Genomic DNA, 15170 nt, shown 5'->3' on the forward strand with positions numbered 1-15170 from the left:
AGGAGTCCAAAACCTGTCTTACATTTTCGCACAATCGTGTGGAATAATTGGCAGAGGACTGTATTTTGACAGTCAGCATGCATTTGACTATTAAGTACGAAAAAAAATATTTTGGTGAGTAGTGTTTTAAACGTGGCGCTATATCGATCACAAGCTCTAACCAGACAACGAGTTAGATAACCAACCATACATTATACATCCCACGCCATCTTCGTCAACATATTAATTTGACAAGAAGCGATGAGTTTGCCATCGTGATGAGGTAACCTCAACATGATAGAATATAGAAAGTAGAAACGTTTTAAGTGGGTAAAAAAAATCCATATTAGTGTGATATAATAAAAGAACGTTAACGTAAGCTACCATTTACGGTTTTCTTTTTTTGTTAATTCACGTATAAAAAAATAGAAAATAAACAAATCGTGCCTTTCTTTTATCGCAACGTTTTTACCTTAAACTACGCTAGGAGTAGGAATAGAAAAACACGTTTTGCACGTCACTTCCTTGAAATCAAAGCTGAAAACAGTGTATAGCAAGCGCTCCTCAGACAAAGCAGTACAGTGATAAATATTTATAAATGAAACAAAACGTAAATGAAAATTGTTATAATTAATAGAAGGCTAAACTTTGACCTCAGCGCAGCGAGTGCACCTGAGTAACAGTAAGAATTTCGATTACGAGTAGTACTCATTCAATTAGTATCTCGGATCACTCGTCTTGACGACTCATTTGTACTTTTGTCATAAGTTCAAAAGATAAGTACTTTATAAAGCGATAAACTAGAAGCAGTGAATCGTTCGGTTAGTTCAGTCACTTCAGTGTTCCGTCAGATCGAGCTGGTTTCACTCGATTTCAACTTTCAGTGTGTTTAATTCGTCTTTGTCAAACAGGAATATCCAGCAACATGCAACTTTTCCAAATACTGCCTCTCGTTCTGCTCATAGGTGAGTTCCAATTTAAAAAAGTCCCACGGACTGTTAAACCCTGACCCCTTAAAAACGGCCGCCGCAAATTCACAATTAAAATATTACAAAACTAGACTTATAACTCGTTTGAATGTGAACTTTGCCCTGTGATTAGTAATAAAAAACCTTTTATACTTGCCAACCATCAAGAGTACCTGTTATCAGTCAAGATAATGTATTGTCTAATTATAATTTACAGGCTTCGGGGTGTGTCAAACCAGCAACAATTTAGATTCTGCTGACATTGAAAAACAGCTCAAAAACAATTTTCCCGCACTGGAAAATTTTAACTCAAGCAAACTCCCAACCGAAGAAGATGTTGAGAAACTCGTTAGAGAAAAGTGCGACAAGAACGGAGGGGGTGAAGAGGCTTTTAATGCTCTCAAGGTTAGTACCGGGAAATCGTCTTCAAATGTTTTTCTTTTTTGCGATCGTCTAATGGTTGTTGCGTCCGTTGTTTTCGTGTTTGTTTATGAAAGGTGGTTATATTGCAAGAGTTTTGAAATTTGTCGTGTAAAATATAAATAAAACTAAGTAAAACAGTCGTGTGTTTTAAATTGTAAATACCAATTCAAGTATTCAGATGTAAATGTAGTGTTTTGGTTTCGGATGTATAATTAATGGTATTACCAAGTGAGACCTACCTGGGTGGCCTTCAAAAATTTTTCAACAACAAGAGTTTTATTGGTGCGTGTGATAAAACATAAAACAAAATATATAACGAAACGAAAATGACGTTTCGACGTTGTATTGACTCTCTGTAGAATAGATGGCGGGACATTTTGTAATATCGATAGTTTAAACATTTAGCAAATTTTCCTAAACGTAAAACTACTTTCAAAATGGGCCAGCAAAATCTTGAAGTGTCAACAATGTCAAAATATTTGTATTTATCGAACGCGATGGAAATTTTCCAGACTCTGCCAACCTTTTATCCAACTTTATCTTTTGCTGACCAATCCAACACATTTTTTAAGCCACAGCCATTATTATTCAGGCAGGATTTCTACTTCCGACATCAATATGTATGTATTATCCATGTAATATGACATGACCTGACACTAATTATTGTCTATGTGGTCATGAATTTTTATTTTATGCTACTGGAACCTCGTAAACGACCGGATATAGGAATTCGGTTAAATTAGAAAAAAAATACTATTATGTGATCGAGGCCATTAGACGACTTGCCATTTTCATGTTTTTTCGACGTCATGACCTCTAGAGTACGAAGAAAGTGGTTTCCTGTTTCCGTCTGTCTGTCGTCTGTATCAATTTTTTTTTGGACACAATGTATAAACATCTAGATGTTTGGAAAAAAAAATCAAAATTGTACCTATAACAACATTTTGCAAAATTAACTTTGAAACCGCAAAACTGAATTTTCTGAAATGTTGCAAACGTTTTAAAGTTATCTAATCGTAGTAAATCGTTAACTAAAATTTATTCGTTTATCCGCTCCCAGAAATTGATGACGTCTTCTCAAAATTTTGTTTAATAAATCCTTTCTGAAATTTACAAAACATGACTCAATTTTTGTGGTTTATCAATGCACTAATATTGTTTGTATTATTTATAGAGGGTGACTCAAAAAAATGAATGAGGCAATTCATTTTATTAATTAAATCAAGAGCGACTCGCTCAATTTCCCGAAAATTTTAGAATACAGTACTGCTATTATTAGCATACACTCCATCTATCCAAATTGATATACATGTCCTTGCAAAAAATGTTGATGACGTCATCACAAAATTTTGTAATGGAAAAACTCACTTGAAACAAACGCATGACACGCTTCTTTGCATTTACTTTAAGATTACATACATATCTTTATTAACTTGTAAGGGCTATCACTTATCATAAAATAAAATTAGCAAAATCGAATTTTATAATTTTCCGAAAAATCTGGATTTATTAACTTTCGAGCAATTTTTTGATTCACAACTTTACGTTTTTTCATTTTCCCAATTTTTTTAATTTTCATTTTCTGGATTTTATATCACAATTTTTCGTTTTTCCCTTTCCTTTATTTTGTCAATGTTTCTTTTGATTTTATAATTTTTCGTTAATTCAATTTTTAATCTATCGTTTTTTCAGTTTTTCATTTCTCCAATTTTTCAAGTTCTTGATTTTTCGATTTTTCATTTTTGATTTTTCAATTTTACAATTTTGCAATTCTTTTTTTTATTCGAAAAATTGAAATATCGAAAAAGTGGAAAATCGAAAAACTGAAAACACGAGAAATTGGAAAATCGAAAAATTTACATCGAACAACTGAAAAAACGAAAAATGTACACAATGAAAAACTAAAAATTGAGAAACTTAAAGTCGAAAAAATTAATGATTCGAAAAATTGGAAAGAAAAAAACTGAATCGAATAGAAAAATTGAATAAATGAAAAAGTTTTAAAATCTTAGGCTTGAAAATACAAAAAAAATCTAAAATCGTAAAATTTAAAAAGTGCAAAATTTGAAAAATTATCATTATTACATACATACATATTTAGAAAACTAGCAGAACTGCGGATTAAAAAAAAAAACTTAAAATGAAAACTCGAAGAGTTGCATTAAAAAGGAATTTAAAATACAAAAATTTATAAAATCGAAATATGTATTGAAAAATTTAGAAGTTGTTAAAATAAAGAAAATAAAAACCGAAAAATTGAAACGAGAAACAAAAAAAAAATAAAATTGAAAAAATACAAAAGTATAAAATTGAAACATTGAAAAATCAAATAGTTGAAAAAATAAAAAAACCAAAAAACCGAAACGAAAAATTACAAAATCTAAATATTGAAGAAATCAGTAACTAAAAAAATTAAAATTGATAAAACACAAAATTATAAAACTGAAATATTGAAAAATCGAATAATGGAAAAAATAAAAAAAAATAAAAACAAAACGGAAATTGCATGTCGAAAAATTGCAAAATCTAGAAATTAAAAATTCAATTAAAAAAAAACTGCGACAGTGTTATTTTCACCACTGGTTTTTAAAGTGTTTTTTTTTTAATAGAGTTATCAGAAAACAACAATCGTTAACAATTTTTATAATTTTCCAAAGAAGCAGAATTTGTTGGGCTAGACTCAGAGGCGAGGGAAGTTCTGTCGAAATAACCTTCGACCAATTTTTTTTTAAATTCTTGGAAACACCTATCAAGTTTTTAGAACATGTGAACAGCGATCTACATGATAACCATAAAGTGAGTGCAAAATTATTCTACAGGTATTCGTTTTGTCGTTTCTAAGTTAAGTTGTAAAATTTTGTTGTACAATTTTGATTGTTTTCCGAAATTCTGCATAAAGTTAAAAATGACGATATGTAGAATCATGGTCATTAAACATTATTTGCACATTCGAAATAGGATTTACTTGGCAAAATTTTGAGATGACATCATCAAATTGTTTATAGGGGTAGTCAAGCCAATTTTGGTTTATCATTTAACATCATCTACACGAGATTCATAAAATGCATATAGAATTTGGCCACAATCAGTCGAGTAGTTTTGAAAATTACCCGACACATGACAGAAACGGAAACGGGAAACTTACGTAATCGCATTGGTACAAATTGTTTTCTTTATGACCTCCCATAATGGAAAATAAAAATTCACACTTCGTAATCATTACCTACATATAGAAAGAAACACTACAACAGTACCTAGTAAAATTGTAATGGTATTTCAAAATTAACCATGAAGGTTAGACCCACAAAACCATAAATCACAAATTCAATGCAACCCTGGATTTTTCTAGCCCATTCTACACTGGCGGCACGCTCCTTTTATTGGCGTCAATATCCCCTGCATTATCCGACAATCCCTCAAAGTAGCAGTTGTAAAATTGTACTAGGTACTGTTGTAGTGTTATTTCTTTAACTGCTAGATGCTATGTGTCAATATTTTAATTAATACATCGGACGACCTTCTTTTACTCTCCCATTAGACTTCAGTTTTAAAATCGAAATCATTTGTAAAAAAAATGGTCTGTGTACCGTGACGAAAGTACCTTAGACGATCATCACACGAGGTCGTCGTTACTCTCGGCTTTCCGTCGTGTGTGTATAATACTTTCTCTTTCGTACGATAAAGTGTAATTTCGCGCTTTTGGCACTATTGCAACGTTTTATGTGGTCGGATGGTGATACAAATATTTTACATGATTTTGAAACCGTCTCTGATTTATTTCATTATTTGTGTAATTTTTTTTATCGTTCATGATAGTCCCACAGGATGTTGACTTATCTGTGTTGCAATAAATTAATCGTATTCTATCATTGAATAAAGTGATATATTCCAGAAAATTTGCAAATGTTGATTGATTCTTGAATGGAATTTTACCAAATTTAACGTAAAATATGACCGGTGTATTTTCCAAGGTATTTTTGACCAAATTATTTTTTTGGTTTGTTAGAAATACTAACCGTATTTTTCCTATCGCGTTGAATAACACATTCGACAAGCAGCAACCAAAAAAAACTGATCGAATATTTTAAGTACAGTGAAGAATAGTTTTTGTTCAATTCCTAGCAAACCGGTTCTTGGAATGTTTAAACTAATTATCAATTTATTCGAAACAGGTATTTTAACCAGAAGAGTATTATAAATAAAAATCTAGTAAATGTTGGAACAACATTTGTACTATGTTTTCATTATTGGAAATGGAAAATCAGTTCCACAAGTGATTATAAAAGATTGCACAAGTTGGCTGTGACATTTCGTGAATCTTGCCGCCTCGTTGTGATGATTGATTACTGCTTGTCACCTGTCACAAATATCAATTATAACTTAATTTCCGTAAAAATACACTTGCAGGCACTTTGAACAATTGTTGAAGGAATGTCTGATGAATACAAGTGAAGCTAAAACTAAACTACAACATTCGTTTATATATGTAATCCAAATTCAAATATGGAAGCGGCAAATTTTTATATTGATATAGGAATTTTTATAACTACCCTGCACAAGCAAACAACAGTTGCCTGCATCGTTTATGACAACTAACTGTATAAGAACTGATAAAACAGAATATAAATATTAATTCAATAAAGATTGTCTAGTGCTTTGTGTTTAACCGACATGACACAAAAGTTAGCTTCTGCATGTACAATAAAAATGTTTTCATGGCTTTCTTCAAATCACACAAGCATAATGGGCAGATATTTAAAAAACAGTAAGTCATTTTGTTAGTTTACAACAATTAACTTTTAATGCATGTTTGTCTACGTGACTTCATGTTATTGTCCCTTATGTTGTTGAACTCAAAAATATATTGCGCCCATATTAATGGCAGTTGTCTGGTTGGTAAATAACATAAATTTTACATATCGCAATTACAAAAAGATAAGTCGCGGGATATTTACATAATATAAATAACTGAATAACCAATTTTGGAACCCTTTTTGAAAACTGATCTTTTTTTCCTGCAGGAACAACAAACGGAGCTTCAGGCCTGCATCGAGGCCCAACTTAACGCCACTGAAATCCAAGCCGAACTCGAAGAATCTAAGAAAACAGGTTCCATGGACGAAGTTTTCGGAAAGTACTGCCAGAAGTACCCCGAAATCTACAAATGCATCACAACCGTAACCGAAAAAGTCAAACCTTGCCTTGATCCCCAAGAACAAGACACGATGAACAAAACGCTCAACGTCGTCGACGAAATAAAAGAGTTCGTCTGTTACAAGGACGGAGACCGTATTGCCAGTGCGTACCTTGAACCCTTTGTTCATCATCACGACATCCTGAATGCGTAATTAGCGTGACTAATTATTGTTTTCCAGTGTTTATCGCCGAGGGGGGCGTCGAATGTTTGGAATCACGGAAAGAGCAGCTGCAAGAATGCGCTAATAAAACTTTAGGGTCCAGAATACCAACCGACATGTCGGTTAATAGTTTGCCTATGTTTTTGTTTACTGAAAGGGAGTGCGAGTAAGTTGGGTGTAGAAGATGAAGTAGCATTTAGTTTTTTTTTTTTCTTTTTGTAGCGATTTTGATGAAGTTCGGAAGTGCTTTAACACGGAATTGGAGAAATGTAAAGATAGCACTCCTGCTAATATTGTTGATGCTTTCTTTAAGTTTTTAAAGAAACATTTGCCTTGTGGTACAACTGGTCAACGAGTAATGAGCGTGAAGGCAGATGAGCCGAGTTCTTCGTCTGTCGTCACGCTTTCGTTGCTTGTTGTAGGGTTCATGGTTCTTCTGTCTAGGTTCTTGTGATTTAAATTAGTTTTATTTATTACTGTTATTTTGGATAGAGTAGTGAAATGGAGTGATTGTGTATATACTCTAAATTGTTGAAGATATATTTTTTATATGAAGCACGAAATAAAGATTTTAGGTAAAAACGTGTTCATTGTTAATTGGTGCGCTTGAACATTCAAAATAAAACGAATGTATGTGTCTTCTATAAATCGGCGTTTATGACGTCCATCATTTGGCATTTAAAACCAGCTGAAGCGTTGCTGCTGTTCGTTTATGACCAGCAAAGTCTTAAAATTTAGGTTAAACAATAAGGTTCACTTAAGGCCAAAATTAATGCCGCTCCCACGCTTTTCAGTACCCAAAGATCCGCTACGTCGGGGTCATTGATGTTCAAAAGGCTGAGTTTAGTCTTGCAATGAAGAAAGTTTAAAATCTGTGTAGGGATAGCGATTTTTTTGCAAACTCAAATATGTCAACAACTTCGAAAAATAGCCTTTCATTGGAATGACCTAAGGGCAAGTTCTACCTTTGTAAATCTCGGTATTTAGTCAATCAAATTATATTAAAATGTACTCAAAACTGTGTTGATCTAATTAAAGTGACGATAATAATTAGAGGAGAAAAAACTGTAATCCGTAAAGTTAATACCGTATTATTAATTAAATACACTAGTCCCAGTCATAACACAACTAACGTCCAAAAAAGAAGTTTCTGTCAACCACGACCGTATAAAACAAATGTTCATAAGTGTATTTTAAGTGGTATATACTCTATACTACCAACACAGTATAGATATCAATCAGTAGAGACAGCTCGCCGTTTTTCGTGACCCGTTTTCGTGGGTGGACGTTCGCATTATGACCGAATGAGGGCGCCCAACTGACGTCTAAAATAGAGACCCTAAATCAGAGATATGTAAAAGACAGATGCGGTTATAGCTTTCCCGATCTAGGGCCAACATCTATGATCTAAGAGTAGCAATACTTTGTGTCGCCTATCCTTTTCTATATCAGCACCAGTACTATGGATTGCCAAGTGTAGGCTACATCCATCACTCTCTAAAAGGTGGTTGTCTTGTTATTGGCCCGTTCTGGTGGCGGCAATTATAAATAATTATAACCACCCACAGTCTGATTGGTCTGACAGGGACCGGCACAAACACAAGAACGGCATCAACGACAAACGTTGCGCCAACTGATTGGTTGCGCCGTTCAGAGCGAGACCTTCAGATATCGGGTTACCATTGTACGTGCTAGAGAAAAAGAGGGAGATATAAACGTATACTGACATCTTGGGCCTAAACGTATGTCCACGAGAACATTAAATATCTGTATCTAGTCTTTTACATATCTCTGCCCTAAATAAGAGAGTCTGGCCAAAGCCGCCATTTTATATCACAATCAAGCGCGCCTTTTTTAAAATTTGGCGTCACGTGTGTAATAACCAAAAAAGTAGCAGAAATTCGGTTACAAAACATTAAATAAATTGAAGGAAAAAATTACTGAATTACCAAAAATGTATTTAATTATCAAAAACAAAGGTGGTCATCAACGAACGAAATATGTAAATACAATTATATATAGCGTGTTATTGAAAGGTACGTACAAAATAAAATCGACAATTGGTCTCGAAGTATGGGTGCTAAAAATAAAAAAAGTTCAGGTAAAAGTGTTCTCCTTTTAGAGTTAAAAATTATTAAAATTTATGTCCAAATTTGTTGTACGCTTCTGATAAAAAGATCATCTTTCGTTTCTATAGCAACATTTAGTCTTGACAAAAGTTTTATTGTTACAGTTACTAGGATTAACTAAAATAAATTAATCTTACCTATTTTTCCTTCAGTAGCGTCTAAAAAGGTTAGATACGGGTTAATTTTCCCCTTATAATTTTGATAACACAAAATAAGTTTTTCAGGCTTCTTAGACTTCGCGAAGAACTGTCAATTTATAAATAACTATAAACTACTAGATGGCTTAAAAATTCGTACATGTTATGAAGCAATATAAAAAAATCTTCTTAAGCGGAAATAAGACAAAAAAGTCAATCAACATAAATTTATTCTAGTTTACATCATGATGCATTGCCATACTTTTGCCACAGTATTTTGCTGTCACGGTGTAATTTACACGGTGGCAGTTGTTTCGTATACAATATAAAATCACAACAACGCAATAAATGTCACCGTAGTCACAGCTGACAGTTTTAAGCGTATCTGCAACCAGACATACCGTTTTCAATACGTTTTCAAACAGAATGTGATATAAGATGGCCGCACCAATGAAAGCCAAGCGACGCTTTGGCCAGACTCTCTTATTTAGGGTCTCTAGTCTAAAATAAAGTCACTAGATAGATTAAGTACCGCAATGCTCCTCCATTTTGGGGCGGTAAATTTAAATGTTATTTATCTGAAATCTGAATTTTTCAAGGAATGCAAAAATATTTAGCCAAGAGGGCTATATACTTTGGCATATAGTGAAAATAACAGACATCAACATATTATATTATGGGAGGTAAATGCTGAGAAGGTAATTATTTTTTAAACAAACAAAAATTGGAAATCTCCAAAGTTACCAGGTTTTGGGAGAACAAGAATATAAAAAGGGCTGGAAGATACGTAATGCAACTAACAATAAACTAATTATTATTTATTATTATACACGTGCTATACACCACAGAACTCAATTTATGTGACGTAGCAGAGAATGCGTCCTTGAAGCACTTCTACCAGTAAACTTTTAGTAATGTACAAAAGACACTAAGAAGCGCCACCATTTTGGGGCAAAATTGACATATCTCTCTCTAACTCATGGGCCTAATGGATTGCGGTACTTAATCTATCTAGTGACTTTAGTCTAAAATATTTGAAATTTGGCAGTTTTGTTACAATATTTTTGCCGGTTTTGCTTGTTTAAGACTGCTTTTCCGGTAGAATTGTACAAATAGTATAAAAATGTAATTTTCACAATAAAAGGTAAAATCTTTGTCCGATGAATTTTCATACAGGATCCCTGTTGTGCGCCTTATTCTCACCATCGTGTTTGGAATTCTTGGAAAAGATAGTAAACATAACACACTTTTTGTTTAAAAAGTCGTCGCGAACGAACAACGGTGGTTATGGAATAAATAATAAAAATTTATTATATATTGTTGTGGTAAAATTAAATATAAAAATAATAAGAAACAAACTACACGTAACAAAAAATTATATAAGCAGACCTTTACTCAATAAACAATTTTTTTATTCATCATGTATATATATTTTTTTTTGACCTACACAATCTTGAGTTTTATTTTGAGACGTTGCTTAACCCATAAGCAGTCGCGCGTGGGTAAAAATGACCCAAGCCGTACATTTTGTCAAATATCCTATTTCGCTTAATCCCTATGGACTTCCGGTTTCATGAATTCCTTAATTATTCTTACTTGCGTCGACCCATATCAATTACCTGCACTTTATGTGAGCCGACAAATATGCATTTTTTTTGTAAGAATGTTTTTAAATAAAAATTTTACTTCATATGGTATTACGCTTACGGCTTAAGTTGTTAGGTAAAATGGGTTTGACTATATATTAACAAGATAATTTCTTTTTTTACATTTGTGAATTGGAGCAAATTTTTAGTGAAAATTTTGAAAATATAATTTTACAAACAACTACTTTGTTGAAATTTTTAAATTTATATAAGCAAGCTACATTTGTTCATCCATGCCAAAACTTTCCATACGACTATTTGCTTGCTTTGTATGCTAGGATGAGATTATTTTATGCACTAAAATTTGTAAATGCTAGCTTTAAATTTACAAATGCCAAAGGTGAAAAAATTAATAAAAAGAAAATAAATTGGCAGCATTAACTTTTTTCCTTTTTGTAATTTAATTTTTATTTTATTTATTTTTTCTTAAATAAACCTCTTTCTTTTTAGATGTATTTATTACATTATTTTTACAATGATAATTAAATCTCAGTATTCGGGGAAAGAATGTGCGAATTGTCAAATTGTATAAGTAATAAAATAAAAACTGTAACAAAGCATCGTGTTTATAAATTAAATTTCGACTTTTCTTTTTTCTTATTGCTATTCACGATTATACGATTTGAGCAAACTACACAGTTTGCAATAAATTGCGTACACGAATCAATTTTTGAAATTGTAAATGAAGTGATACTTTTTAAATTGGGTGGCGACATCTAGGAATAGTTTAGGCAACGACCACCCATTACGGCTTAAAATTCGGGTCAGAAAGAACAAAGGCGCCGACACGAACTGTCTCTACTGGTTGATATCTATACTGTGCTACCACTCGATTGCGTTAACTGACTAAGATTCTGAATTTCTAATTTTATTGGGGGCTGACCGTAGCCAGTCGATACTTAGGCCTCCGCTTTGTGCCCATTGTACCTTCCCCAAGTCCATATCAGGGTGTTTTCCCGCTCCTCTACTCGTCAAGCCATCCAACTGCTTGAATGTACTTGAGTAATGCAGAGGGTGGGAACTCCCTGATTTTTGATATACTAGGTCAGATGTCCCCTAGTATGGATTTTCTGTAGGAGGCTAACGCTAGACACTCCCGAAGAATGTGCTCAGCTGTTTTCTCTTCTTCACTGCAACCACGACAAATTGGGTCTGTTACCACTCCTATCGTATGTAAATGTTTGTTAAACTGGTAATGTCCCGTAAGGGATCCTACCAGTTTACGCAATTTGTCCCTTGAAAGTGAAAGATAAAATTTCGTCAACTTACGGTCTGGTGTCGCTATACAAGCTGCACTCTGCCAACAACTGCTCAGCGTCGTACATATTTGCTCATGGCGTCTATGGCTTTACGAGTTCTTTCGAGAGGGCGACCGAAGGCGTGATTGCGGGTTGGGGTTCCCAGAAGGGGATGCACTCAGCTCGCTTCGCCATCTCATTTGCCCTCTCGTTTCCTTCGTTGCCACTGTGTCCTTTGATCCAACAAAGTTCTACACTATTCCTCTACGTTACATACCTTAGCGTTTGTCTGCACTCCCAAACCAGCCCGGATCAAACCATACAGCTGTTCAGGACTAGTAAGACTTGCTGTCAGTAAGTGTTTTTTGTCTAGCTCTGAGCCACCAAATTAAAGGTCCGTAGCACAGCATCGGTCTGACTATTGACTATTACTGTGTAAATTCAGAGGCCGATTTTGGGGTTTAAACTCTGCAGGTTAATCTGGATGAAATTTATCTGCCGCAGCGCCATCTCTGCAACCAAAAATCTGATACTTATCTTAGGAGACAGGAGGCTTATGTCTCAGGCGGGCCCGCCCCCACTGGCAGAGGCTTCATCTGGCTGGGGTTTCTACCTCTTCCTGAGTCGACACCTCGTTCTTCTTAAGTTTCAGGTTGAAAGAGGCCAGCATATAGTTGATCCTGCCCTCTCTCTCCCTGATTGTTTTGGCCTCATCCATCCCAAGATTTTTTTGCTAACTCAAATATACAAACCTTTTGGAAAAATGGTCCTTTCATTCGAATGGCGTAAGGGCAAGCTCTACCTTTGTAAATCTCTGTATTTAGTCAGTCAAATTGTATCAAAATGTACTCAAAACAGTGTTGATCTAATTAAAGTGACGATAATTAGAGGAACTACAATTACAAAAAACTATAATCCGTAAAGTTAATAACGCATTATTAATTAATTACTCTTGTCCCAGTCATAACGCAGCTAACGTCCAAAAAAGAATTTTCTCCCAAGTTTCTGTCACAGCCCCGATCGTATAGAACAAATATTCACGAGTGTATTTCAAGTGGGCTATAATCTATGTCTATACTACGACCCGACTGCGTCAACTGAATTGTGGGTCGCGTAAAACATGAATTGTCGTTATGGTACCTTTTGTGTTGTGAAATTCTGTTCGTAAAATTAGAACAGGTTCTATTTTTCCTAACGCATAATGGGCCATAATGGCAATTCATGTATTATACGACCCACAATTTTGTCTACAAATTTACTGCCACAATTCTGGCTATAATTATTTATGGTAAAACGGCAAATATAAATTGTCTCTACCAACTGTTTTTATAGCGCCCTGAATTTAAAATTTAAGAGACGCATTTAAAACTTTAAAATCAAGAAAATCTTTCGATAGCGTAGGCGACAATACATTTGTAGAGGAATGTCCGCTTCATTGTGATGATTGCTTTTTATGACAATTTCTTTCTTTTTTTGGTGTGTTTAAATCTATGATATCCAAATATCTATTTGGATGAATTTATAACATCTGATTTCATTTTTGGAAGCTGGAGAGGCTTTTTACAGCGAGTTTCACAGATTTTCCCTCTCTAGAATAGAGGAATAAACAATTTGTCCTCCATATTTTGCATTTTGATGTAAGGGCATTTTTCGGTTGGACTTCGCCAACAGAAATAATGACACAACGTAGGGTTCCACTTTGTTGACGATCACATTTTAAATTTTTCGCGGGTTTTAAATGTTGTTTAAAATACTTGATTCAAAAAAAATATTTTCGACTTTACCGAAGTCATTACATTGTCGGTAGGATGACTAGACAAATTTTGGTCTGTGTTTTACCATCTACACGATATCACTAAATTGCACATAAAATTTGACAATAAGTAGACGATCGATTGACAGAAACGGGAGACCCAATTTTTCATAGTCTAGGGGCCATGACCTGTCGAAAAAACTTGGGGCTAGCCAATCGCCCGATGAACGCTATCACAAAATTTCCTTAGCTTACGCTCGGGAAGTAAAAAACGTTGCGCAGTGACCATGAACTGTTTGCCAGTCTCAATTTCAAACCCAAATTATTTTACCTTGTTAACAATAGTCACACAATGTTGGTGGTTTTTCTCGTCCTAGTGTTAACAGGTAAGTGTTCGGTGCTTTTATTTGAAAATAACACACCAAAATAGGTCGTACTTTCAGTACTTTCAGTGACAATTTCAACGACATCAATGCAATCGCCACTGAAGAAAAAGTTGCTGAAATTGAAACTTTCATTACAGACAAGTGCGCCAATAACGGCGCCAACGTAACATTTTCTTCTTTAATGGTACGTTTCTAATTCGTAGTACCAATACTATTTTTATTTTATTTTTTTTTAGAGTGTGGCATTTGAACTCAAGGATTGTATCGAAACTTACTTCAATGTTACCAAAGTACAACAAGAACTTGAGAAAGCAAAAATAAACGGTAGTCTGGACGAAGTTACAATGCGGTACTGCACGAGGTACCCTCAAATTTACGAATGTTTGAAAAATGCGTCTGATGTTGTACAACCGTGCTTAAATTCCACCGAACAAGAATTAGTTAAAAATAGTTTAAAGCTTATGGTATATTTAAAAAAATATATATGTTTCAAGGACGGGACACGGATTGCTAGTGAGTTGCTACTTAATCATTTTTTTTTAAATTAGGTAATCGCGTGTGGGTAATAATAATGAAACACATAATTTGTTGTAGTGTTTATTGCAGCTGGAGGCCTTGAATGTATGGACTTGCAAAAAGAACAACTACAGGAATGTATCGGTAATGTAACTGGGCATAGTATAGAGTCTTTAGGTGCTATGCTGCAGTTAGTTTCTTCTCATAGTGAAAAGGGATGCGAGTATGTTAAATTGTATTAAAAAGTTGCAATTTTTTCGAAACTGAGCATTTTTAGATCATTGATGAAAATTCGGTCTTGTTTCTACCATGAACTAAATATGTGTGAAGAAACGATTCCTGCTAATATCGTTGAAGCTACATTTAAGTTTTTCAAAAAAGAGTTTTCTTGTAAAGGAAACAATCCAACTGTTTACAAAGACAATGACAATATCACTCTAAGAATTGTTGTTTTGTCTGTAATCCTTGTTGTAGCGATTGTTATTTGTTATTTTTTGGCTAAGTAGTAATTGATTTTGTCCTATTCGTCATTTTCGATTGTTGTTGACACTGATACATAAATTATACGTATTGTTTTTATTCTTATCAAATTCTTAATCACCCTTTGTTTGAATTCTGAATAATTTGTGTCAATTTTG

At 33.9% G+C, this 15170-nt stretch overlaps 2 protein-coding genes across 2 annotated transcripts; both read left to right on the forward strand.

Annotated features, from left to right (window-relative positions):
• Window positions 1–237: 237 nt before the first annotated feature.
• LOC135142710 (27 kDa hemolymph protein-like) lies at window positions 238–7309 on the forward strand. The gene is made up of 5 exons (XM_064074464.1): window positions 238–944; window positions 1165–1352; window positions 6392–6668; window positions 6746–6893; window positions 6950–7309. Exons 1-5 carry the CDS (start codon window positions 905–907, stop codon window positions 7179–7181), a joined length of 885 nt encoding a protein of 294 aa, XP_063930534.1. The 5' UTR covers window positions 238–904; the 3' UTR covers window positions 7182–7309.
• A 6400-nt stretch (window positions 7310–13709) lies between these two features.
• Window positions 13710–15076, forward strand: LOC135135262 (27 kDa hemolymph protein-like). The gene is made up of 5 exons (XM_064064292.1): window positions 13710–14016; window positions 14061–14200; window positions 14253–14529; window positions 14611–14755; window positions 14810–15076. Exons 1-5 carry the CDS (start codon window positions 13983–13985, stop codon window positions 15036–15038), a joined length of 825 nt encoding a protein of 274 aa, XP_063920362.1. The 5' UTR covers window positions 13710–13982; the 3' UTR covers window positions 15039–15076.
• The last annotated feature ends 94 nt before the right edge of the window (window positions 15077–15170 follow it).

The sequence above is a fragment of the Zophobas morio genome, unplaced genomic scaffold (assembly GCF_036711695.1).
Source record: "Zophobas morio isolate AGI-343-1 ecotype UQ-CSIRO unplaced genomic scaffold, CSIRO_AGI_Zmor_V1 ptg000004l, whole genome shotgun sequence".
Classification (NCBI taxonomy): Eukaryota; Metazoa; Arthropoda; class Insecta; order Coleoptera; family Tenebrionidae; genus Zophobas; species Zophobas morio.

Coding starts and splice junctions, on each gene's coding strand:
- LOC135142710 (XM_064074464.1), top strand. CDS start 905: ATGCAACTTTTCCAAATACTGCCTCTCGTTCTGCTCATAG. Junction 945..1,164: donor GCCTCTCGTTCTGCTCATAG/GTGAGTTCCAAT, acceptor TATAATTTACAG/GCTTCGGGGTGTGTCAAACC. Junction 6,894..6,949: donor TTTACTGAAAGGGAGTGCGA/GTAAGTTGGGTG, acceptor TTCTTTTTGTAG/CGATTTTGATGAAGTTCGGA.
- LOC135135262 (XM_064064292.1), top strand. CDS start 13,983: ATGTTGGTGGTTTTTCTCGTCCTAGTGTTAACAG. Junction 14,017..14,060: donor TCTCGTCCTAGTGTTAACAG/GTAAGTGTTCGG, acceptor ACACCAAAATAG/GTCGTACTTTCAGTACTTTC. Junction 14,201..14,252: donor TAACATTTTCTTCTTTAATG/GTACGTTTCTAA, acceptor ATTTTTTTTTAG/AGTGTGGCATTTGAACTCAA.